The following is a 26,585-nucleotide window of genomic DNA, read 5'->3' as shown; positions in this document are numbered from 1 at the left end:
CTGGGGGATTTCTTGAAAGTTCTAATGCAAGGAATTTGAAGGAATTACCCGGGAATTTTCAACTTCGTTGGCCAATTCCCCTGCGTCCAGAGCCTCCGAAACTCTTGATGTAAAGTTGGAGACTTAAGATAGTTCCAACTTACTTACAAATAGTTACCCAGGAAAAATTAGACAGATTAAAACCAGTTCTAATTCCTGGGCAACTAAGTGACTGACCCCTCGACTCCCCACTGGAACCCCCTGAAAAAAAAAACAACCATCAACCAACCCCACCCCGTCTACCCAATGATCCCCACTCCCAACTATTCCCCGTGACAACTCCATCACACTCACCCTTCCTCCCACCCCCCCCACCCAGATACCCCTCCACTGCAACACTGACCACCCCAATCACTAGATTACCCATCCCCCATCTGACTGCACCCTTACATCCCGGAAAGTTTCCAGGATGACCTTTAGGGCTTTCTTTTGGTGAGGGCAGAATTTTTTGAAATTCAATTATTGGATGTGGACCACGCTTTCCAGGCCAGTATGTATTGTCCATCTTCAATTGTCCTTGAGACGGTGGTGGTGAGCTGCCTTCTTGAATCGCTGCAGTTCCTGTGGTGTAGGCACACCCACAGTGCTGTTAGGGAGTTTCAGCATCAGCCCAGTGACAGTGAAGAAATGGTGATTATACTTCCAAGTCAGGATAGTGTTTGGCTTGGAAGGGAACTTCCAGGTGATATTGCTCCTATGTATCTGCTGCCCTTGTCCTTCCAGCTGGTAATGGTCATGGGTTTGGAAGGTGCTGCGTACGGAGCGTTGGTGAGTTCCTACAGTGCATCTTGTAGATGGTACACGCGGCTGTCATTGTACATTGGTGGTAGAGGGAGTGACTACTTGTAGAAGGAGTGCCAATCAAGTGGGTTGCTTTGTCCTGGATGGTGTTGCGCTTCTTAAGCATTTTTGGAGTTGCACTCATCCAGGCAAATGGCAAGTATTCCATCACACACTTGTAGACGGTGGACAGGCTTTAAGGAGTCGGGAGGTGAGTTACTCAGGATCACAGAATAATACAGTGCATGAGAGGCCATTCGGCCCATCAAGTCTGCACCAACGCATGAAAAACACCTGACCTGCCGACTTAATTCCATTTGCCAGCACTTGGCCCATAGCCTTGAATGTTATGGTGTGCCACTTCTTTATAAGTCTCGCATGTGGGACCTTGTTAAAGGCTTTGCTTAAGTCCACGTAAACTACATCAATTGCACTACCCTCATCTACACACCTGGTCACATGCTCAAAAATGCAATCAAATTTGTTAGGCATGACCTCCCTCTGACAAAGCCATGCTGACTATTCCTGATCAAACCTTGCCTCTCTAAGTGGAGATAGATTATCTCCTTCAGAATTTTCCCTACCACTGATGTGAAACTCACTGGTCTGTAGTATCTCTTGCTGTAGGATTTTTAGCCTTTGACCTCTTGCAGCCACAGTATTTTTTATTGTTTTATTTTTTTAAATTTAGAGTACCCAATTCATTTTTTCCAATTAAGGGGCAATTTAGCGTGGCCAATCCACCTACCCTGCACATCTTTGGGTTGTGGGGGCGAAACCCACGCAAACACGGGGAGAACGTGTAAACTCCACACGGACAGTGACCCAGAGCTGGATCGAACCTGGGACCTCGGCGCCGTGAGGCTGCAATGCTAACCCACTGTGCCACCGTGCTGCCCGCACAGCCACAGTATTTATATGGCTACTCCAGTTCAGTTTCTGGTCAATGGTAATCCCCAATATGTTGACAGTGAGGGATTCAGCAGCGGTAATGCTATTGAATGGCAACGGGCAATGATTAGAGTCTTTCTTGTCGGAGATGGTCATTGCCTGGCACTTGTGTGGCAAGAATGTTACTTGCCACTTGTCAGCCCAAACCTGGATATTGTCCAGGTTCTTGCTGCATTTGGACAGGACTGCTTCCACATCTGCGGAGTCACGAATGGTGCTGAACATTATGCGATCATTAGTTCCAGCTCACTGAAACATATCAAGAGGCCTTACCATGACTGCGCAAACTCTGGCAAAGATCCAAGCTGGGCACCTTGGTGGTGTCCAGCTCTTCAGATTCTTGGGGGGGGCGGGGGGGGGGGGGGGGGGGGGGGTAGGAATCAAGTGACACAGTCTGTTGGTGTTCTAGTTCCAACTCACTGTCACCAAAGGAATTTGATCTTTTGCTCAGGGAATACTCAAGCTTACCTGAATAAAAGCACCACAGACAGGCTGAATGAAAAAGAAAACTGCCTCCAGCCAATGCTCAGCTAGACTTGTAGGCATAATAAAGTAGCAATTCAGAAACCTGGACTAATAATTGAAAGATACAAACTCAAATCCCACCATGGCAATTTGAGAATCTAAATTCAGTTTTGAAAAGGTGGTAAAGGTAAAAGTGACTATGAAACTGTCAGGTTGTGAAAAAAATACAACTGGCTTGTTAATGCCCTGAAGGAAAGTAAATCTGCCTATCTGGCCTAACTCCGGTTCCACACCAACACAGTTAACTTTTAATAGGGCCTGAAAGAGACCTATCAAGACATTCAGTTATATCAGAACTGCTGTGTCAGCGGTACTCTGACAGCTCACTACCATCTTCTCAAGGCACTGGGGTGGGCAATAATTTCCAATCTTCACAATGCCATCCACATCCCAAGAATTAATGAGTTGCCATAAAGCATAGTCATCCTTTCAGATTATCCAAGGACAAAAACATAAAGACCATTCGGCCAATTGCGCCTGCTGCTTCCACAGTCTACGCATGAATGTCTAACCCTAGCCTCCTTGACCCAAATTTCATACCCTCCACATACCTATGTGAATCAAACAAATCTATTATTATTTCTATGACACATAACAATATTTTATAGCAGGAATTGGTTTTAAAAGGGGGAACAAAAACAACTGACAATAATTTGGGAAAATACAGTTAGACTATAAAACCATCAGATGCAGGAGCAGAATCAGGCCATTTGGCCTATCGAGTCTGCTCTGCCTTTTAATGAGATCATGACTGATCTGATATGATAATCCTCAATTCCACTTTCCCACCTTATCCCGTTAACGTTAGTTCTGGTCACCACATTATAGAAAGGATGTGGAAGCTTTGGAAAGGGTTCAGAGGAGATTTACTAGGATGTTGCCTGGTATGGAGGGAAGGTCTTATGAGGAAAGGCTCAGGGACTTGAGGTTGTTTTCGTTAGAGAGGAGAAGGCTGAGAGGTGACTTAATAGAGACATATAAGATAGTCAGAGGGTTAGATGGGGTGGACAGTGAGAGTCTTTTTCCTCGGATGGTGATGACCAACACGAGGGGACATAGCTTTAAATTGAGGGGTGGTAGATATAGGACAGATGTCAGAGGCAGTTTCTTTACTCAGAGAGTAGTAGGGGTGTGGAACGCCCTGCGTGCAACAGTAGTAGACTCGCCAACTTTAAGGGCATTTAAGTGGTCACTGGATAGACATATGGATGAAATGGAATAGTGTAGGTCAGATAGGCTTCAGATGGTTTCACAGGTCGGCGCAACATCGAGGGCCGAAGGGCCCGTACTGCGCTGCAGTGTTCTATGTTCTATGTTCTCACCCTCGATTCACTTTCTGAACATACTTAGTGACCCAGCCCTCTACGGTAAAGAATTAAATTCCATAGTAGATCTTTACAGTCTTTTAAAATATTATTAATGTGTTACACTACTGTTAACAGAATCACAGCAGGAGCATATTCAGCCTGCTGTGTCTGTGCCAATAAACCATGTGTCATTCTCCGTCTCTTACCATCTCCCTTTTCAGATAATAATCCAATTCTTCTTGAATGCCTTGAAAACCTCAATGTAACATCACTACTTATAATATGACTGCCCGAGCCTTACCTGCAATAACATCCCGAAACAGGCAAATCCTGAACACTGTGCAAACATAGTACAGCCGCCCATCCTAAAGCATGGATTCTGACCAAGAGAAAGAATAAAAAAGCACTTTCAAGAGCAATATTAACAGAGAAGCAGAAGATATTGGAACAAAAAATCTAGGATAACCTTTAGTGACAGCCCATTCAGGGTTGCCTAGTTCTGATAATGAATCACATTGAAACATCGACCATTGCTTCTCTTTCAGATGCTGATTGACCGGTGGCGAATTTACAGAATTTTCTTTCTTATTTCAGATATTCAGGGTTCGTAATGTTTCTTTTTGTTTTGGACCTGAACAAACATTTGGAAATGAACTACATAGCAAAAGTTGCAGAATGGAAGGTTGAAGAATGAATGAGCAATTTGTACAGTGCTCTGGCCATGTACATTGCACCTTCAGTCTTGTGTGCAGCTCTTGATGCAAAAACACATCCAATTTCTGGAGGTATTGCAGAGAAGAGCCAGGAGGCTGATCCTTGAAGTCAAAGATCTGAAAAATTGCATAAATTTCAGCTTTTCAGCCAGGAAAGGAAGCAACTGAGATGTGATCTTACACAGAATTATAAATTACACAGACAGGACAGCACGGTGGCCCAGTGGTTAGCACTGCTACCTCACGGCGCAGAGGACCCAGGTTTGATCCCAGTCCCAGATCACTGCCCGTGTGGAGTTTGCATATTCTCCCTCGTGTCTACATGGGTCTCACCCCCTCACCAGTGGGTGAATTGGCACGCTAAACTGCCTCTTAAATGAAAAAAAAAGAATGATGTATTCTAAATTTATTTTTAAAATTTTAAAATTACAGAAACATGCCATTTGGCGCAACAAATCTATGCCTGTATTTATTCTCCACACACCAGTCCACTCTCAACCCATTTCATCCAACCCAATTAGCACATTTTTCTATTCCTTTCTCTCTCAAATATTTATTTTAGCTTCTCTTTCACATGCATTTATGCTACTTTCTGCAACCGCTCCATGTGGTACCTTGGGCGGGATTCTCTGGTCGCAGAAATCGTGTTCGGCGATCGGCCGGAGAATACACGTTTCCGACCAAATGGGGGTGGCTTTCATGATTGTCCGTCCCCTCCAAAGCGGCGTACTCTGCTAGTACACCGCAGGCCGTACGAACGGCCTCAGGACGTTGCCTGAGGCTCACCCCCCGATGCTCCGCCCCAACTGGCCGGGGTCCCGATGATGTCGATCGCGTGTGCTATCATCCTTCGGGAACTCGGCGTGACCGCTGCGGACTCAGTCGGGGAGGGCCGATCCGCAGGCAGGGAGGACTTTGTCAGGGGCAAGGGACACTGTTGGGGGGTGGTCCGGGGCGCGCGAGCTGGCTAAAGGGGGGACACTTCAAGCCGCCGCCATGCGCATGCGCAGCCATGAACCAGGTAATTCTCCAGGCCGTATCGGCAGCTAGAGCCGGGTGCGCCAAGCTGCTCGGCTCCTAGCTTCCAGCAAAACAGAGGATCGGTGGCCATTTTACGTCGAATCTTCGGTCATTAAACACCACCGTTCCCATGCCGGCGTCGGGACATAGCCTCAGAATCGGAGAATCCAGCCCCAAGTTCCACATTCTCACCACTCTCTAGGTAAAAAAATTTCACCTGAATACCTTGTTGGATTACAAAAGTACCAAATAAATTAAAAGAATTGAAAATATAAATCTAAAATAAAGCTAGAGTAGGACAAAGGGACACAAGTTCAAACTAGCAAAAAGCAGATTCAGGACTAATAGCAGGACGCTCTCCTTCACATAAAGACTACTTAAAGTTTGCGATATACATCCAGTTAAAGTAGCAAAAGCAAAGCCCTTGAAATATTTAAAAATCAAAATAAGGCCTCAGGTTCTTTTTGAATGGCCCTTGATTTCCTGTCAAATGGAAAGTAATGGGCAAAAACAAATTGGGTTCAAATTCTCACCCATCGGGTTCGTAACAGCAGTAAGGTAAGGAAAACAAGTGGGATTCTGGAAAGATGCAAGGAGCATGGATGGTGTAAAATGGCCTGGGAAGAGAAAAGCCAGGGCCAAGGGTGAATCAGGGTTAACAGCACAAATCAAGATTAAACCGCCTGTAAGGTTCAAAGGGAGCAAGTGGGAAAATTATAGAATGGAAGTAGGTCTGAAGGAGCATGGCCAGGATTTGAGGACAAATCTGAACATGAGCAGTATGTAAGCACTTGGGGCTGGATGAGTTGGTGATCATGACCACAGGTAACATTACTAGGGCCAGAAAAAGAAAGAATTTGCATTTATACACCACGTGGTCATGGACTTGGATGTGACAAAGCTGATGTAGCATTTTTAATGTAGCATGTTGTAATGTAAGAAACATAGCAGCCAATTTACACTCAGCAAGATTTTACAAACAGTACTGAAATAATGTACAGACAATCTGCTTTAGCAATGTCGGATGAGGGACAAATATCAGGCAAGATAAAGGAGCAGCTAATTTTCAGAAAGTGCTTTGGGATCTTTTACATCTACCGAAGAGGGGACATGGGGCTTTAGTTTAACACTTCATTTGAAAGACAAATTTTTAAAAATATTTTAGAGTACCCAATTATTTTTTTCCAATTAAGGGGCAATGTAGTGTGGCCAATCCACCTACCCTGCACATCTTTGGGTTGTGGGGGTGAAACCGACGCAGACACAGGGAGAATGTGCAAACTTCACACAGACAGTGACCCGAGGCCGGGATCGAACCCGGGTCCTCAGCGCCGTAGGCAGCAGTGCCAACCACGGCGCCGCCGTGCCGCCCCCATCAGAAAGTGGTCTCAGAATCGCAATGACCCAGCCATCCCTCTACACAGAATGAAATTAAATCACATTCTGCTGGCAGGGTCCGGAATCAGGTAAAGATGAAAAAAGAAGGAATGCCAGAGAAAATACAGCCAATTACAGAATATGTGGATTATCCAGTTTACTGAACATACAATGATCATTTTGAAAGTAAGGACACCTGATTCCGGACTCAGCAATCCAAGTTTACTATTTATTGCAGCTGTCTTTATTGAATCTAGAACCTCAGGCACACTGATTGTTGTAAAAAACCATCTGGTTCACTAATGTCCTTCAAGAGAAGGAAATCTGCCGTCCTTACCTGGTCTGGCCTACATGTGACTCCAGACCCACAGCAATGTGGTTGACTGTTAATTGCCCTCGGGGTGGGCAATAAATGCTGTCCCAGCCAGCGACGCCCACATCCCATGAACGAATCAAAATACTCTGCAGATGCAATTATCCATGAGTCATTTTGGATGTTCTCAACCCATTCTGTGTTGTTTGGCAAAAATAACATCGAATTTACAGTGCAGAAGGCCATTCGGCCCATCGAGTCTGCACCGGCCTTTGGAAAGTGCACCCTACTTAGGTCCACGCCTCTACCCTATCCCCGTAAACCCACCTAACCTTTTTTGGACACTAAGGGCAATTTAGCATGGCCAATCCATCTAACCTGCACATCTTCGGACTGTGGTAGGAAACCGCAGACACGGAGGGAACATGCAGACTCCACACAGACAGTGACCCAAGCCGAGAATCGAACCTGAGACCCTGGAGCTGTGAACCAACTGTGCTACCGTGCTGCCCTATCTTCAGGGAGGGCATAAATTTCGCATAACAATGTCATTCATCTCAGGCCTCAGTATTTGCTCACATATAAAAATTATACTGGAACACTTTTAGATTTTGCATTGGTTCAACAGAGTTGACGTTAATCATCATTTACACTGAGTTTATATATCTTATAAACGGCATTTTTTTAATCTTCACAATCGCGTCATCTTACCTTTAATAATTGGTTATGCACAAATTTTAGTCTCTCTTTAGTGGGCAACAAAAGGGTACACCTTTTGAACAACAAACCTGGGTGGGAGAAATCAAAAATTACTACTGTGATAACACGCTGTACAGGTTAATGAGGTCCATGACTGCAAAGTGCAAACCTCTCATTCTAATTCACTATCAGTCTTTGATGAGTTAGATGGTCTCAGCTGAAGAAGCAATCGAGTGCGAGAATGTCTCCCTCTTCCTTCGGAGGATGGGGGAATTTCAGGCAGGCCACCGGTAAATAGAGGAATCAGGGAAGGCCGGCAGTATATGTTGGGGCTGGTGGAGGGAGGTGGGGGGGGCACGGCGGGGACTAGTTGAGGAGGGGAGCACACCAGTAAATGGAGGAATTGAGAATCGGCTAAGAATATAGGAGATTGATGGAGAGCAGCAGTTATTCAGGGAGGGCTCCAGTTAATGGGAGAACTGGGGAAGGCACAGATCGGTTGAAGAAGCTGAACTTGTTCTCCTTAGAGAAACTTGAGAGGAGGTTTTATAGAGATGCTCAAAATCACCTGTCATCGAGACAGAGTGGATAGAGAAGCCTTTGCTTTTGGCAGAGCAGGCGAGAAGCTAAGCACACAGATGTAACGCGATTGGCAAAAGAACCAAAATCGACTCGAGCCACATTTTTTTCTACTCAGCGAGTGGTTAGGATCTGGAAGACACTGCCTGGGCGTGTAGTGGAAACATTCAATAGTGGCTTTCAAAAGGAAATTGAATAAGCTCCTGAAGATTTAAAATTGAAGGTGTATGGGGAAAGGGCAGGGGTATGGGACCAGCTGAATAGCTGTTGCAGAGAGCCACTTTGGGCTTGATGGTTCCCTTCTGTGCTGTAATCATTCTGATATTATAAGACACGAATAATAAGCTCCTTTCTCCAGGAAGAAGGCTGAGATAACGTCAGAATTCTTAAAAATAGTGACAGGCTTCAACAGAGTAGACATAAAGAAGTTTCCAATTGTGGGAGAGTCCAAAGCCAAGAACGAACCATAAAATAGTCACTAATAAATCCAGTAAAAAATTCAGGAGGAACTTCATTACTCATACTGGTGAGAATTTGAAACTCAGAAATAATATACAATCATAGAATCCCTACAGTGCAGCGCAGGAGGCCAATCGGCCCATCGAGTCTGCACTGACCCTCCGAAAGAGCACCCCACCCACGTCCAATCCCCCCACCTAACCTTTGGACACTGAGGGACAATTTAGCATGGCCAATACACCTGCTCATCGTTGGACCGTGGGAAGAAACCGGACACGGGAAAATGCGCAAACTCCACTCACATGGTCACCCGAGGTCGGAATTGAACACAGGTCCCTACCACTTTGAGAGAGCACTGCGAACCACCGTGCCAAAATTCTGCCCATACATTAATTTAAGGAAAGCAAGATAAGAATATGAAGCGGAAAAGAATAAAAAGTTCAGTTGCTAGGTGGGGTGAAGTTCCATTGCAATTGATTTCTTGGAAATATTACTCGAGTGGAATCCCTCCACTAAAAGCCGTCTGATTCCAGATGAAGTAAATATTGTGAAGAAGCTTGTGTGGAGTATCAACCTGATGGGCCGAATGGCTTGTGTCTGTGCTCTAAATTCTTAGATATTTGGTGACCCTTTTGAAGTTGTCATCCATATTATGTAATTCTTTTTCTGCCACCTGCACCCAAAAAAAACAGAGATGAGAAAGAAAGCCAGGAACTCTGTTTGAAATTGGCATAGTGCGACCCTGATAATTGTCAACATGAGAGAGCTGAATTGGACTATGCTCTAAGCCTCCCAGTACCATCAAATAACTTGCCATGCAATGAGGTGCACTCATGTATCATAAAGTCATGGGAACTGACGGTGTCGAGGGTGGTTGGATCCAGAGTCAAACCAGGGTGGGGACTCGCGATTTTTGGAGTTGCGGTGAAGCTGGGAGTGCAGGAGGCGAAAGAGGCCGGTGTCCTGGCCTTTGCGTTCCTAGTAGCCCGGCGGAGGTTCTTGCTGCAGTGGAAGGATGCGAGGCCCCCAAGTGTGGAGACCTGGATCAGTGACATGGCGGGATTTATAAAATTGGAGAGGATCAATACAAGGGTTCTATAAACGGTGGCAGCCTTTTCTGGACTTCCTGGCTCAAAGATAGGTATCTTGGTCAATAGCAGCAGCAACCCGGGGGGGGGGAATTCAAAATTTTTCAATAAAAATTATTATTATTTTTTTTTAAAGTCATGGGAACTGGGCAGCACGGTGGCGCAGTGGATTAGCCCTGCTGCCTCATGGCGCCGAGGACCCAGGTTCAATCCCGGCTCTGGGTCACTGTCCGTGTGGACTTTGTACATTCTCCCCGTGTTTGTGTCGGTTTTGCCCCCACAACCCAAAAGATGTGCAGGTTAGGTGGATTGGTCACACTAAATTGACCCTTAATTGGAAAAATTTAAAAAATCTAAATTTTAAAAAGAAAATTAAAAATAAAGTCATGGGAACTTAAACACGGAAGGAGGCATTTCTGCCCATTGTGTCTGTGCCTCGGTTAATTCCAGACCGGAGCTACACAGTGCAGTGCCATTTTGGTGCCCTTTCCCAATCTTTCTACAGTTTTACTTGTCAAGTATCTCTTAAACATTGCAATTGAATCAGCTTCAATAACCACTAGCGTGAGAAGAAATTCTTCTAAGTTCTCCATTTACGCATCTAGTGCAAACTAAATTTCTGCTTCATGCAAAGAATACCATTTGCACAAGAGGCGGCTCATATCTGTGGATCAGTACCTTACCCTGTGATAGCGTGTTACCTAAGGATCTGTAGTGTTGCATCGCAATTGATTTCTTGGAAATGTCGGTAGAGTGGAATCCTTCCAATAAAAGCCGTCTCATTCCAGATGAAGTGGCAATGTAGCCCACAATCTGAGTGCCAACCACTTTTGATGTCATGCTCAGAACACTGATGTCTGTCACTGAGAAAACAGGGTGAAAAAGTAAGGTACTGTGTTTGATCATTATGCACAATTTTTAAAGAGGGCAAAAAAAACGTTTACTATGGGCACGATTAAACTAGAAACAAAAGAGTCCATTCTGAGCAGGAATCGAGGGGTCGTTCCCTGTGCTTGTAGAGACAGGAATGACCCCACTATCTAACGGCACTCTGGTTTTTTTCAGGTCCCCAGTGGGGAGCGCCTGCCGAGGCCGCACTTAGCTGCATATCCTGCATTGAGGAGCTCCGACGAGCAGAGATCCTCAATGCAGGAACAAAAACGACACCCTGAACTCTAAACGTCGTCCCCCCCCCCCCCCCCCCCCCCCCCCCAACGCAACTCCCGGACCCCACAAACTCACATGTGGGGGGGGGTCTTCGAGACCCTGCCCGGAGGTCGACCAAATGGAGACTCCAATTGCCTGGAAGACCACCCCCATGTTTGTGGGGACCAGTGCGGAACACGCACGGCTGGGGTCTGCTCCTCCAGGCCAATTGATGCCAGGTGGCCGTTCGATCGGGCAGTAGCGTAGCTAAATGGGTTTTTAAGCTCTTTTATCTGTGCGAGTCTGGGTCTTACCCATTGTTGGTGGGATCCAGATCGCAAGATCTTGTTAGATCATGCGAGGGGTCAAGGCTGTCAGGAATTCTGGGAAAGGCTTCTCCCGGGATCTACCGGCCACATCCCGTTCTGATTCCGGCAGGACCCGGGTGGTAAATCGTGCCCTATGTCTTATTTTCTCTCCACAAAGGGTGCACAGACCTATCCACATTCTGCAACAAAGGTTTGGAGAGCAACTCACTTCAGGGTTTAAGACAAATTCCAGTGACAGAAAGCCTGTGGATGAAAATGCTCAAGTTATCTGTCATCTGAATGAAAAATGAAAATCGCTTATTGTCACAAGTAGACTTCAATGAAGTTACTGTGAAAAGGCCCTAATCGCCACATTCCGGCGCCTGTTCGGGGAGGCTGGTACGGGAATTGAACCGTGCTGCTGGCCTGCCTTGGTCTGCTTTCAAAGCCAGCGATTTAGCCCTGTGCTAATCCAGCCCCTATCTGTGGGAAAGTCAGGATCTTTTAAGAAACTTAGAGGCACAAGAAATAAAACTCTGGCGTAAAACTGCCCCCACATCAGGTCGCTGGCATCCGTGGCCATTTTAAAGAATTTAGAAAAATCAGGGGCGGCCAACACTGGTTCGCTTACCAATATGGCCCTCAATTTCTCAAAGGCTGTTTGACATTCTGTGGAACATACCATTTTGTTTCTGCAATAAATTAGTCAAAGGTAACGCTATGGTACTAAAGTTAGGTACAATTTTTCTAAGTACCAGCATTTGCCTGGGAACCTCATAATCGCACGTTTTGTTTCGGAAATGGGGAAATGTAGTAATACCCTTACCTTGGTTGTTCTGGGTACCACATGTCCCTGTCCCACGTGTCCGAGGTAGGTCACTTAACCTTGTTTTTGGCCAAAGTGGTGACTAAATCAACCAACTTCAGTTGTGTAAATAACTCCTCCAATTGTCTTACATGGGCAGCACGGTAGCATGGTGGTTAGCATAAATGCTTCACAGCTCCAGGGTCCCAGGTTCAATTCCCCGCTGGGTCACTGTCTGTGCGGAGTCTGCACATCCCCCCGTGTGTGCGTGGGTTTCCTCCGGGTACTCCGGTTTCCTTCCACAGTCCAAAGATGTGCGGGTTAGGTGGATTGGCCATGCTAAATTGCCCGTAGTGTCCTAAAATGTAAGGTTAAGGGGGGGTTGTTGGGTCACGGGTATAGGGTGGATACATGGGTTTGAGTAGTTTGCTCGGCACAACATCGAGGGCCGAAGGCCCTGTTCTGTGCTGTACTGTTCTATGTTCTATGTTCCTTCCGTGTATCCAAATAGATAATGAAGTTAGGCACCCAGCCACTGCTTGACGTATGAAATGTTGCTGGTACTTTTTAAAATCTGAACGGCATCACTTTACACTGACACAATCTCCTTGGTGTTACAAAGGCATAGCTTTAGTCCTGGGTGTTAAAGGAACCTGCCAATACCCCTTCATCAAATGGGTTTTTGAAAGGCATGAGGCGCTGCCTATCCTATCGATACAGTCCTCCAACCTGGCAATTGGATACAAATCCATTTTGGCGATTTCACTGGCCTTCCAGTAGTCTATACAGAACCGGTTTGTCCCATCCGGCTTAGGTAATAATACGACTGGCGAAGTCCAGCTACTCTTACTGGCTCAATTAAATAATTCTCCAATGATTTCCACTTCTATCTGAGATCATTTCTGTGGGTTCAGTCGAAATGGATGCTGCTTCATCGAATTGGAGTCACGTACATCCACATCATGTTCAGTTAATGTAGTACAAGGCGTGTGCAAACCAATCGACTTATGCTTTTGCAGTAGCTTTATGATATTTTTTTGTTGCAAACTCTTCTAAGTATGTAAACTCAATGGGCTGGATTCTCTGGTCCTCCAGTCCCGTGTTTCTCTGCGGCGCGCTGTTCGCTGGTGGCAGGATTCTCTCTTCCCACCACTAGTCAATGGGTTTTCCCATTGAAGACACCCCACGCTGCCAGGAAACCCCGGGGGGGGGGGCTGTCAACGTGAAAAGACAATCCCAACAACCGGCTTAACTGTTCTAGCATTACCGTATTTGCCAGTCGTACTACCGGAGGGTCACTCTGTGAACTGTTGACCTCTTCCCCTACCTCACTCTTACAATTTCTGTCCTCTTCCACTACTTCTACCACCTGACCTGCCGGTTCCATCCATCTTCCTCTACGATATCTGAGCAGTACCATTATCTGATGACCATGTCCATTCCTCATCTGCAGGTCTATGAAGTGTCTCCACTTCTTCATCAATACCGTTCTTAATGTAATATCACTCTGGAACCATCAAACTCAGCCTCTGGGAGAGCTGCCTGTGCTAATTTATGTAACTTTGGGTCTGCCTCCTGGGCCCTCAATTAATCAAATCCTAACAAAGCCACTTCCCAAAGTAGTCTTTTCTACTTTATCATAATCCTTAGGGAAGCATAAATTCCCTGCATCCGCCCCGTCAGTTTACTCTGCAGGGTAATGTCCACTTTTCCTTTGGCCACTCCATTTGAGTTGCTATTTTCTCAAATGCCATGAAGAATACCTCTACATCCATTTCCTCAAATTCTGTCTTTAATTCCAACCTTTTAAGTTGATCTTCTCTTCCTAATCTTTCCATTTCCACGTCAAGTTTCCTCTTGAGGGGCACGGTGGCACAGTGGTTAGCACTGCTGCCTTATAGCTCTAGGGACCCAGATTCAATTCCAGCATTGGGTGGCTGTTTGTGTGGAGTTCGCACATTCTCCCCGTGTCTGCGTGGGTTTGCTCTTGGTGCTCTGTTTTGCTTCCACGGTCCAAAGATGTGCAGGTTGGGTGGATTGGCCATGCTAAATCGCCCCTTAGTGTCCAAAAGGTTAGATCGGATTATGGGGATAGGGTAGAGGTGTGGACTTAAATAGGGTGCTTTTTCCAAGAGCCAGTGCAGACTCAATGGGCCGTATGTGCCTCTTCTGCATTGTTAATTCTATGATTTCAATTTCCTTTTGAAAAGCTCTTTCGTCTTCCCGCATCTCCATTTCTCTTTCCAGCATATCTTTTTTTTTATTCCCTCTCATGCTCGAACTGCAACCAGATTCTCTGCAGATTGGTTTCCCCACTAGAAAATGCTACGGATGCTACACTATCTGGACTAATTGCGAGTGGGATCTCCTGAACTAATACTCACATATCTGTCATTTTAGCTTTAACTGGCACCTCTACCATTAATTCACTTGCCAATTCAATCAACTTGTCTTTTCAAAGCCCTTGTAAATAGACCAAAGGCAAGTCCTCTACCTGAAGAAAGGTTTTTTGCAGCTTCCAGATACTAGCTGGCTATTACAATGCTTATGCCTCTTTAATATATACTGTACCTCAAATCATCACTGTCTACCATCCCAAAGATATCGGATGAGCCCCCAAACTATGTCACGAAACCCTGGGCTAGTGTGTGGTCGCAACACAGGTGAAATTAGATTCATTTAAAACACCCAATGTCCTTGGTTGAGCCCAATAAACTACAGTCATCAGGTTTGTAACTTTAAAACACTAGTAACCTTTTATTATGTATAGTACTATAATTAAACAGACAGAAAATTGAATTAATTATCTAATACCCTTTTCCCAACCCTCCCCTCCCAACTCACCCACTCTACACACACACAGACAGACAAACAACAGAGGAGAAAGGGTGGTGGAACAGGAAAGAAAATATTAATATAAATAAAAGGATAAGGATCTTTGATGCACTGGGATGGTTTCCAGTCAATGTCTCTCTGAAGGTCAGGCTTTCGCCATTATACTTCTTCCTTGGGTGATCATTGCTCGGCACAACATCGAGGGCCGAAGAGCCTGTTCTGTGCTGTACTGTTCTATGTTCTAGCCTTGAGATGGTTTTCTCTGGCAAAGTTGTCTACTTTCTGTGCAGACTCAGCATCATTTCAGGTTTACAGCAAAGGATGTGCCAGACACTCACTGCTTGCAGAACTATAGAGCAGTTATTTCACTTCATTAAGCCGGAGAGAGAGTGTTCCTTTCACTTCCAAGGTCTAAACACTTCTGCTACGTTCTCTCAGAAAGCATTACACTGGAACCATTGTCAGGCAGAACACTGTCCCTGGCCAAGCCACCAATTGCCAGTTAACCAATCAAACCAACTCCATCCAAACCTGGGGCGCAATTCTCCAACCCCCACGCCGGGTGGGAGAATCGCGGGAGTGCCGGGCGATTCCCGCCACGCCGCCCTGGCACCCGCACGTGATTCTCCCACCCCCCCAAAACAGCGTGCCGCATTTCACGACAGGCCGCTCGGAGAATCGCCGCTCGCCGTTTGTAGCAGGCGAGCGGCGATTCTCCCGCCCAATGGGCTGAGCGGCCTACCCAATCTGACAGGTTCACGCCGGCGCCAACCACACCTGGTCACTGCCGGCGTGAACAGCGCGCGAACGCTGCGTGTGCGGCCTGTTTTGGGGGGGGGGGTGGGGGGGGGGGAGGATCGAGCACCAGGGGGGCGCTCAGTAGGGGTCTGGCCTGCGATCGGTGCCCACCAATCGGCGGGCTGGCATCTCTAAAGGACGCACTCTTTTCCTCCGCCGCCCCACAAGATCAATCCTCCATGTCTTGCGGGGCGCCCGTGGGGAGGACGGCAACCGTGCATGCGCGGGTTGGCGCTGGCCAACCTGCGCATGCACGGGTAACGTCATTTACACGACGCCGGCCGCGTAATTTACGCGGCGCCGCTTTCACGCGGCGCCAAGTCCCAGCGCGCGTAATTGACACGGCGCCGCTCCTAGCCCCCTGGGGGTGGGAGAATAGGGGGTGAGGAGCGGCCTCCGATGCCGGAGTGAAACATCCGGCATCGGCACTTAGTCTCCCGATGGGAGAATTGCGCCCCTGGTTCCTAATATTCATTCGGTGCCGAGGAGTCTGAGTTCTCCTCTCAAAAAACAAAACCTGGGAACGCAGTGTCCAAGCAAGCAGGCTGGTTCACTTTCTGCTTTGTACTTAAAGGCACATCCTGAATATGGGTCCACGGACCAAAATAAGAAAATAAAAGAAATGGGAATAAAGGAAATAAACAGGAAGGACTCTTACAGAGGTCATCAATCTTTCTCTAACATCCACACATGTACAGGGCTTATTGGAAAGTGATCAGGAATGGGAATTTGCCCTGAGATTAGCAACCTGAGGATAGGTAAAGAATTGAATAGGGATCTTTTGATCTGTGTGGCCCAATACTACTCATGGCGGTAACTTTACAATGTGCCGGGGCGACACATAACGCTGCTGCCATGCTTATCTTTAGTTTTTAGGAACATATTGCAAACAAAACCAGTGATAGAACGGCTTAATCATATCAGCAATCATTAGTGTTTACAAACCCCACAACATTAACTGCAAATTACTTTACCAGGGATGACTTGTTAAGATATAATGTCGACACCCGATCTGTGTTACAGTAATTAAACTAACTACAAGGAATTACCCAGTTTGGGGCTGAACCTATAGAGCATAAAAATCCCAGATTTGATTTCCACAGTCTGGACTTAAATTAGAATTGTGCTCAGTGCTCCTAGGTTAGGTGGCGCTGAAAAAGAATTTAGGTTTCCCGCTCTCGATTGATATTGAGTGGGCCAAGTTGAAACATTGGTGTATACATGGACATTGATTGAGAGCGGGGGAGGGGGCAATGACTTCCTTTAAAACGTGCATTGTGATAGTTGTACCTGAAAGATAACACAACACCTTGTGAAAGATTTCAACCGGTATTATCTGGAAGTAGCCACAATTATAATGTATGTGAAGGTTTTCCAGCCTGCCACCATCCTTCTTGGATTGTTGATGTCTGCAACTTCTTCTGTATTTCTGGTTTGGAATCAGGGTGAAAGCATTTATCCCCAAAGGTGCCTCATCTCCCTCCATCGCTTTCATCTGTTATTTGCAAAGGAAACAGACAAGTAAATGTTCCAAGCCAAGCAAATCCACTTTATTTTCCTTTCCCTGCATCTCATAGTTTTCTGTCCTTTACTCCTGAAGGTGGCAACTCAGATGGAGTATGGTTTAATAGCCAATGGTCTTATTTACCTTCACCCAAGTAGCATTCTCGCCTAGACACAACTTCAGCAAGATATTTTACAGAAAACATCACAATACAAAGTTTGACTGGCATCATACAAAAACAAAATAATATGTCTGAAATCTTAAAAGTTCATTTCTAACACTTTTCACAGAGTTCTTGAAATACGTAACATGGGCACACTTCTGCCTAAGGAGTTCCATCTCACTGCTGTGGTGTGCAATACAACTAAGTTTAAACAGAGGTGGTCTAGTACAACAGTGGTTCTCTCACTGGGATCTGTGAACACCCGGAGGTCTATGGAGACAATCCAGGGTTTCATCAAAAAACTGAATAGTGGCGGGAAGTTGGCATGGTGCGAGGTGAGAGCAGAGCGTAGCTTCCACATTACGGTTCAGACCAGGTTGGCTGTCCCGCCTGAGAGGGGAACGCAGAAGGAGGACACTGAACGTGGCAAAAAGATCGCCAGTTAAACCCATAGTTAACGAGGCTGATGGTGGGCACCAGGTGAATTCAGCATTGTTCAAGGTTTTAAATAATTAAGTACCATATAATGTGCATTGATACCCGTAAGTAAATACATAGAACAGTACAGCATGTTCTCTTAAAAAGCATTACTAAAACACTCTATTCAGCAGCGTTTTATCAGTATTCCATAGTGTTATAATTTGGGGAGTGGGGTGTGTGATTGCTGATCCATTTAAAAAGAGGGTCTGTAATTGGAAATATGGAAAGATGTGTCATTTGAAACATGGAGGTCTGGCAATATCTGGCCTGAGAGAAACATAAGAGGATACAGGGAAAGATCTCACGAAGGGTTGATAGCAGCTTCAAAGAGCAGGATTATAAAATGCAAATTCTTTCTCACAAGCAGGTTTAGCAAACACACAGGATTTTTGTATGAAGCTAAAAACAATGGTTCACACCTTCATTGAAAGTAACTATCTTAGTAAGCATCTGGAAAAACATGGATGGAAGTTTCAGTTGAATTAAGTGCCGAATATTTAAAACAGCCAGGTCGTTCAAGTTATAACCAAGTGAATTTTTAGCATATGTTTCACACCTTCATTAAAATTAACTCTCTTAGTAAACAGCTGGAAAGGAAAGGGTGAGGTTCAGTTGAATTTGGTGAAAATTCTAGGTGTGAAATTCTACTAACACCAAGTAAATTAAAGAAAATTGGAGACTATCTGTCTACGAGAAACATAATTTAAAATCAAAATCAAAGTCAAAGTTATGAGCTGGGTACACAATTGGAAAATAAAACTATAGAAATGACAGGAATTAAAAGTAACACCTCTTGAAACCAAAGCATTTTTGAATATCAGAAAGGAACTTTGAACAACACAAAGGACAATGTAATCAGATCTGAGGGCTGAGGCTATGCCCAAAATGAATACTTAGTTGTATTAGAATGTTTAGATCAAAGATACTTCATACAATCAAAGTGGAATAATAGTATTTTACAATAAGGTAATAAAAATTTAATAACTGTTAGAAAGAGAATATAAACCCAGAGACCAGAGCAGGAACTACAAGAAGCAGAACCAGAACTCAGAGAGAAGGAACAAGAGAAGCAAGCATATTCAGCTTAGTCAGCTCGGTCATGGGAACGATAAGACAAGCAGCCGAGCTAAAACAGCTAATACATTTAAGGAAGACTAGAATTTAAAGAGGAGGCACAGTCAGCTCAGAGATAGCCAGCAGAGCCAGCTCTCCTAGCTTGGTATATGGGAAAGATAGGAGATAGCAACCGAGCTAACCAGCGAATACATCTAAAGAAGACCAGATTTTAAAGAAGATTGATTGTCAACTTGGGCCTGAAGGTCCCTTCAACCAACCAGCAGGATCCAGAAGCAAGGTCTTTTCACCTTTCTGTAAAGAAAGTGATTGCAGCTTTTAAAAGAAAAATATATAATAATAAAATAACTTAATTTAACCTGAAACAGTGGTTTATTCCTAAAGTCTACTTTACTTAGTTAGCCATGCAGGACCCAGGATCGATGCTACTAAGTGGTAAGTAGATAAAATCTTCGGTGAAGGTATGGGTTATACCAGGGGGTAACTTGAAAATATAGTTTGACCTGAAGAGCACCCACCGAAGCCTGCATTGGAGTCAGGGAGTGAGAATCCATGTTCACCATTTAGAACGTCGGCCCTTTTTGGTATAGGGGGATTTCTAAGAATAGTGGTGAGTTTTCAACAGCAGGTCCTTCAACCAAAATGTTTTGAGAACCACTTCTTAGACTAGGAATGGCCAATCACACTGGTATTTCTCCATCCAAAGAGAAAATGCTGGAAAATCTCAGCAGGTCTGACAGCATCTGTAGGGTGAGAAAAGAGCTAACGTTTCGAGTCCAGATGACACTTTGTCAAAGCGGGTCATCGGGACTTGATACGTTAGCTCTTTTCTCTCCTTACAGATGCTGCCAGACCTGCTGAGTTTTTCCAGCATTTTCTCTTTGTTTTCAGTTTCCAGCATCCGCAGTAATTTGCTTTTATCCAGTATTTCTCCATACCTGCGGTTTCTACCATGCTTCTTTGGAAATTTTGCAATGTAGAACCAAAGAATGGTCACTGCACTTTCTTTCAAATTGTTCCCTTTGTTTTACATAGCCTCCCCTGTTCTTTGTACCAAAATGTAAAGCTTCACACTTCCCTGCGTTAAGTTTCATCTGTCACGTGTCCACCCATTCCACTAGCCTGTTTGCCTGTTTGTGTCCCCTTGGAAATCTATCACTATGCTCCTCACAGATCACAATACTTCCAAGTTTTGGGTTGTCAGCAAATTTTGAAACCGTGTCCTGAACATCCAAATCTAAACCATTAAAATAGGTCAAGAGAAGTAGTGGTCCTAGCATTGACCCCTGGAGAACATCATTGGCTAAGGATTACGACCATAACTGTTATGTTTTTGTATCAATCAATCAATGTACTTTCATTGATTAACGGAAATTCGCTGGGACACTTTGAACAGCATGATGGCATAGTGGTTAGCATGGCTGCCTCACAGCGCCAGGGACCCGGGTTCGATTCCAACTTCGGGTGACTGTCTGTGTGAAGTTTGCACTCCCCCCCCCCCCCCGTGTCTGTGTGGGTTTCCTCCGGGTGCTTGGTTTCTCACACAGTCCAAAGATGTGCAGGTTAGGTGGAATGGCCATGATAAATGTCCAACGGTTAGGTGGCAGTTAGGGGATAGGGTGGGGAGTTGGACTAGATAGGGTGCTCTTTCGGAGGGTCGGTGCAGACTCGATGGGCCGAATGGCCGCCTTGTGCATTGTAGGGATTCTGTTCTATGGATTGGGTGATTATCGGTGGGGGATGAGGGGTCGGGTGGTCAGGGAAGTAGAGTGGTTGGGGAGCGGTTGGATGGTCGGGAGTTGGCGTAGTCTGAGGGTGGTGCAGTCGTGGTGGTGGGTGGGCACAGTCATGTAGGGACACAGGGAGTAGGTGTAGTGAGAGGTGGTGTTGGAGTCAGAGGGTCGTCAGGGGAATGGAGGTCGTGACCAGGAAAGTACTTGGAGCCAGGGCAGCAGTGGTGCAGCTGGGACGGATGGGGGGTGTTGGGAGTCTTGTTGGGGGTTCGGGAGGGTATTCGGTGGTGGTTGGGTGGGGGGGCAGGGGTGTAGTCTGAGAGGGTGGGGCTGAGGGGTTAGTCGGGGATGTTAGTACAATAGATACCCAGGAGTTTGAAATGGTTTAAATCCTTCAACCATTTACTGGGTAACTATTCTGCTACGAGAGTCAGAACCATCCAAAGTCTCCAATTTAACCTGAAATTTAGGATGGTTCCAGGTACAGGGTAATTGCCTCTTGCAAGTTTAAACTTCCCGTTTTCCCTTCCCCCAGACAACAGAAGTTCTCACCCTTTGTGTGTTTGTCTCCCTTCTCTTGCACAAAGCCGTGTGCTCTTTTCAAAGGGGAGATTTCAATGCAGGTTTCTCGGGAGTGGAAAGGAGGGGTCTCGTGGCGAGTTGGAGTTCCCATGTGGTTGGGCAGTTGGCACTCCCCCTGACAACACGGCACCTTGGCATTACCAGGTCATGTATGCTGGCACTGCCAGGGTGCCTGGATGGCACTGCCAGGAGCACTGTCTGGGTGTCAGGTTGCCCGTGCCAAGGGTCGTGCCCAGGGGGCCTTGCCCATGAGGTTGGGGTGGCTCAAGGACCCAGGAAGAGGTAAGCTGGGTGAAAAGGTGGGGGTCCTGAAGCCACAGTGGGGGTGCAGAGGGGGGGGGGGTCAAAAGATCGGAGCTGCCTTTAAAAATGGCGGCCCGTACCGCTAGTAGTATCACTTAAGGAGTGCTCTCGAGGGGCAGCATGGTGGCGCAGTGGGTTAGCCCTTTGCCTCATGGCGCCGAGGTCCCAGGTTCGATCCCGGCTCTGGGGCACTGTCCGTGTGGAGTTTGCACATTCTCCCCGTGTTTGCATGGGTTTCGCCCCCACAACCCAAAGATGTGCAGGGTAGGTGGATTGGCCACGCTAAATTGCCCCTTAATTGGAAAAAAATGAATTGGGTACTCTAAATATTATCTTTAAAAAAGAGTGGTCTCGATGAGTTCCTTGCCGAAGCCAAAAAAACACCAAAGTGCCTTTGAATAGTGGGGTCTTACTCGGTTCTGCATGTGCCATGAAACATCCTGCTAACACGCCGATCAGCACTTTAACTTGAGTCCGCTGAATTGGGCCCAATGTTTTTGTTATAATGCAGTCTATGAGAGTTAACATGTTAGGCCAGAATAATTGCAACAACTTGCATTTATAAGCCGATTTAATTTCGAAAAACGACCCCATGCGCTTCGCCTAGGTATCATTGAAAACGTACGATGAGTCAAATAAGGAGATATTAGGAAGAGTGACCTGGGATGTTCATGAGATGTTGATGCCGTTAGCAATTATTCTCCATCCTAAGTGCCCCTTGAGAAGATAATGGCAGGCCATCTTCTCGAACCACGATAGCCCGTGTGGTGTAGGTACTGTTCGGTAGCGAGTTCCAGGATTTTGACCCAACAGCAATGAAGGATCAGCGATCTGTTTCTAGGCCAGGACGGTGAGGGCCTGGGATTGGAAGTTGCAAGTGGTGGTGTTTCCAGGTTCCTGTTGCCCTTATCTTTCTAGGCGATAGATATTGGAGGTTTGGAAGGTATTAGCGGAGCACTATTGCTCCTGTTCAATACAGCCATGTGGGCAATAAACGTCGTTAATAGTGCAAACTGGCCAGCATTAGACCTATACCATATTTCAGGTTTACAAATTACTTTATATATTAATTTTTAAAACAACTAACGTTAAATCCATCCTCCATCATCAAGATTGAAAATGAAAGACCATGGGGAACGTCTGATTTAAATAAACTTTCTTTGTTATTTCAATGCATATCTAATTGTTTGTTTCCATAGAGCCCTCCATATTGTTATCCTATGTGAATTTCACCTGGAATTTCTCATTGTCTTAAAATGATTGATTGTCAGAAGTTATAAATATCACCTAGATAACTCTCATTCTCTTGGCTATTATGCTGCGATTCTGGAAAGATCTGTAATATAGTAGACTTTCCCCAAGTGCATTAACCAAAGCTTTTCAATCTTCAAAGGGTCTGCTTTTGCACCAAAGGGAAATATGCCTTTCAAACTTGGACTGTTCTCCACAATGAGTTGTGATTTGTGGAAGGTGGATGCCAGCTGGGAGCGAGCTTTAGAAAACAAACCTAGGGTGGACAGTGAGAGTCTTTTTCCTCGGATGGTGATGACCAACACGAGGGGACATAGCTTTAAATTGAGGCGTGAGAGATATAGGACAAATGTCAGAGGCAGTTTCTTTACTCAGAGAGTAGTAGGGGTGTGGAACGCCCTGCCTGCAACAGTAGTAGACTCGCCAACTTTAAGGGCATTTAAGTGGTCACTGGATAGACATATGGATGAAAATGGAATAGTGTAGGTCAGATAGGCTTCAGATGGTTTCACAGGTCGGCGCAACATCGAGGGCCGAAGGGCCCGTACTGCGCTGTAGTGTTCTATGTTCTATAAAAGTGATAAAGACATGAAAAACAGTTTCGGGAGAGGTTGGGGCCAGTTCTTGTCGGGTACAAAAGATGTTGCCGAAGAGGAAGAGAGCGATGATGGATGCAAGAAAGGACACCAAGTTGAAATCACTTCCACACTTTCGGGCAATATAAGATTACCCTGATGTTTGACACTCAACTGGGTTTCAGTAGAGTCTCAGTCTCTCTCTTGACATCTAAAATCTTAGGGTTCACCCATGGCATCACTGCTAATTACAAGCCTCATTTCATTTTTAAATGTATTATAATTAGGAAGATGCAGGACTGTGCCTTTCTCCTACTGCAAAACTGGATACATCTAGCACACTTTTTACAGCCCCAATATCTATCCAGTTAGGCACCGGGAAATTACTTACTTCCCACTTTGCCCATGCTATTTTTCCTCAAATATTACAATTGACAAATGCACTATCGGGTTCTTCTTTGCACAGTGTCATTTCCACTCCATAATGGGTTTCAGTCCATTGGTCGTTGTAATGAGTAATTGAGTGAAGGAACAATAAACAATTAGAACCGGAATTCCGACCTTCCCCTGCAAGACTCAGAACAATACTGTTGGGGGTTTCGAGATGCAAGGATCACCTACCTTGTCAACCACAGCTGGGGTCCAGCCTACCGAGATCAAAAGGGAGAGATAAGAATGGGTGGAGAAAAAATTAGACACTATCAAATGTCAAAAAAAAAGCTAATACTTCTATTAAACTGTGCAGGGACAATTAATTATCACTGTTATTTATATATAATGTTGGTGACAGGCTTGGGAGAGACTTTAGAATAATCACTCCACAGTGGCACTTACTGGCTGTAGCTTCCAACTACAATGTTACAGGAAATGCTGACAAAAAGGGTTTCCATTCTAAATGTTTATTTGTTAAATATCAACTTAAATTCATGGCCAAATATTATGATAAGAAGTTAAAGAAGATGTGTACACAGAGGCAAGAAATGCTATTGGAGCTATAACTTGCATTTGTACCACATCTTTAACATAATAAACTGTCCTAAGGCGCTTTACATGAGCATTATATAAATTTGACCCGAAGCCACCTAAGGAGATATTAAAAGAAAAATGCTAGAGGTAATCTGAAATAGAAAGATAAAATAATGAAAATACTCAGCAAATGAGGCAGCGTCTCTGGAGAGGGAAACAGAGTAAACATTTCAGAAAACACTGAGTTTTCATCAGAACTGGAGACGATGAGGGACGTTAGCAGGTTTTAAGTTCTGAGGCAGGTAAAGCAGGAAAGAGGGTGAGAACGATATCTGTCCTCGGCATCCTGTACTGTTCCAACTAAGCTCAACGGACGTTCGAGGAATAGCATGGCACTATTCAATTGGGCACTTCACAACTAGCCTTCCGATTCAATACTGAGTTCAACCATTTCAATTATAACCTCTTCCCCCATTTCCTCAGACAGGAGCGGATGCTAATGATCCTGCTTTTTCTATTAATAACCATCTCTAGACTTATCTGTTGTTTCTCTATTTGTTGCATTATCATCGCCTTCTGGCTTGCGCCATTATCCATTTACTCATTTAATCACTCCTGCTCTGCACCATCCAGTCCCTTCCCTTGCATTCTTTTCTCCCATCTCCACCATCCCTTCCCCAGTTCTTTCTTAAATCCTGTTAAAGCCTCAAACTTTTTTCCAGGTCTGATGAAATTAGTCATTGACTGAAATGTTGACTCGTTTCTCTCTCTTGGCGGATGCACACAGTATCATTTCCTGTTCTTAAGGAAGGTTTAAGACTCACAAACAAACAAACTTGGTCAGAGGTTTTAAGATGCGACTTAGAAAGAGGTAGAGATGGCAACACGGCAGCACAGTGGTTAGCACTGCTGACTCACGGCGCCGAGGACCCGGGCTCGATCTCGGCCCCGGGTTACTGTCCGTGTCTACGTGGGTCTCACCGCCACAACCCAAAGATGTGCAGGTTAGGTGGACTGGCCACGCTAAATTGCCCCTTAATTGGAAATTTTTTAAGAAGATGTAGAGAAACTGGTGGGGAGGGCAAACTTCAGGTCAGGATCCTTGGCTGCTGTAGCCAGTCACGAGCAGTGACGTGACTATAACCAAGGATGCACAAGATGCCATCAGAATTGCAGGAATAGAAAGATCCCAGGGAATGTGGCGCTGAAGGAGCTGACGGGTGGAGGGATTTGATAGGACAGGAATATTGAGGCGTGGCCAGGCGGGGAGCCAATTTAAGTCAACAAGCTCTCGGCGAATGATAGACAAATGGGGACTTGGTGCGAGTTTGGTTACAGGGCAGCGGTGTTTTGGACGTGCCACATTTAAAGACGGCTCAACTTGACCGGGGAAATCATTACTGCCGGGTAAGCATTCAGATAATAATTGTAGGAATGCAAACAAAAAGGAGGGTTTGTGTAAATATTGAGCCATAACTTCAAATCACCAGGATCTGGCTCCAAGTGACTTTTAATTGCTAAAAAGAATTGACAGCTATGGCTGCCTAACACCGTCCCAGTGCAAATCTTCAAATGGTTTTGGTTGCCTCACTCTGCGGCACAAGTTATCATGGAATTCCCTACAGTGCAGAAGGAGACCATTCAGCCCATCGAGTCTGTGCCCGCCCTTGCAAAGAGAACCCTACTTAAGCCTGATTTACGTCGCCGACTTAAGTTCTGACAGAAACTAGTTTTTTTTGGTCCACGAAATATGGCTATTTTATAATTGGCCATTAATTTTTCTCATTTTTTTTCCTGTTACTTCCTCACCTCTTTTCGGGCAATAAAAAGCTGTCACTTAACCCGAAATGGGTTCGGTTTTTGTTTTCTATTTGAGGCTCACTTTTTTTTAGCTGTTAATTATGATTGTTTTATTTGGAGGGCGGGAAGGATGGACGGACGGACAGCAGCTGTCGGCCTCACTGGCGCCTCCACCGGGCTGGCGCTCCAGCCTCGCCCCCTCGCCCTCGCGCGGGCTGATGGCCAACAGCCCCGGTACCGGCCCGCCCCGCCTTCCCGCCCAAACCCGGACCAATCAGCGCCGGGCTGCCCAGAGCTAGGCCACGCCCGACAGGACAGGGGGCGGGCCGACCAACGTGAATGACGTGCGGTCGACCAATGAAGATGAGGCACAAGGGGCTCGAGGGCGGGGCCGGCCGACGTGATTGACGCG

General features: G+C 45.6%; 1 protein-coding gene across 7 annotated transcripts in view; it reads right to left on the bottom strand.

The window, feature by feature from the left end:
- LOC119956454 (F-box only protein 47-like) overlaps nt 1-26,378 on the bottom strand; it is a 54,910-nt gene extending 28,532 nt beyond the window's left edge. For 2 of the 7 annotated variants that reach the window (XM_038783713.1, XM_038783716.1), the window contains exons 1-6: nt 26,183-26,378; nt 24,029-24,054; nt 17,033-17,237; nt 10,534-10,713; nt 7,737-7,813; nt 3,904-3,981 (exon numbers count right to left, since the gene is read on the bottom strand). In XM_038783713.1, coding sequence (XP_038639641.1) covers nt 3,904-3,981; nt 7,737-7,813; nt 10,534-10,713; nt 17,033-17,237 — 540 coding nt within the window. In that variant the 5' untranslated portion in view covers nt 24,029-24,054; nt 26,183-26,378. Of the gene's footprint in view, nt 1-3,903; nt 3,982-7,736; nt 7,814-10,533; nt 10,714-12,130; nt 12,222-17,032; nt 17,238-23,798; nt 24,009-24,028; nt 24,055-26,182 lie in introns of those variants that run through there. The other 5 variants (XM_038783717.1, XM_038783715.1, XM_038783714.1 and 2 more) reach the window with 5 other exon arrangements.
- Between the last annotated feature and the right edge of the window lie 207 nt (nt 26,379-26,585).

The sequence above is a fragment of the Scyliorhinus canicula genome, chromosome 23 (genome assembly GCF_902713615.1).
Source record: "Scyliorhinus canicula chromosome 23, sScyCan1.1, whole genome shotgun sequence".
Lineage (NCBI taxonomy): Eukaryota > Metazoa > Chordata > Chondrichthyes > Carcharhiniformes > Scyliorhinidae > Scyliorhinus > Scyliorhinus canicula.
Note: the sequence above shows the minus strand (reverse complement) of the source record. Positions and strands in the feature narration are given on the sequence as shown.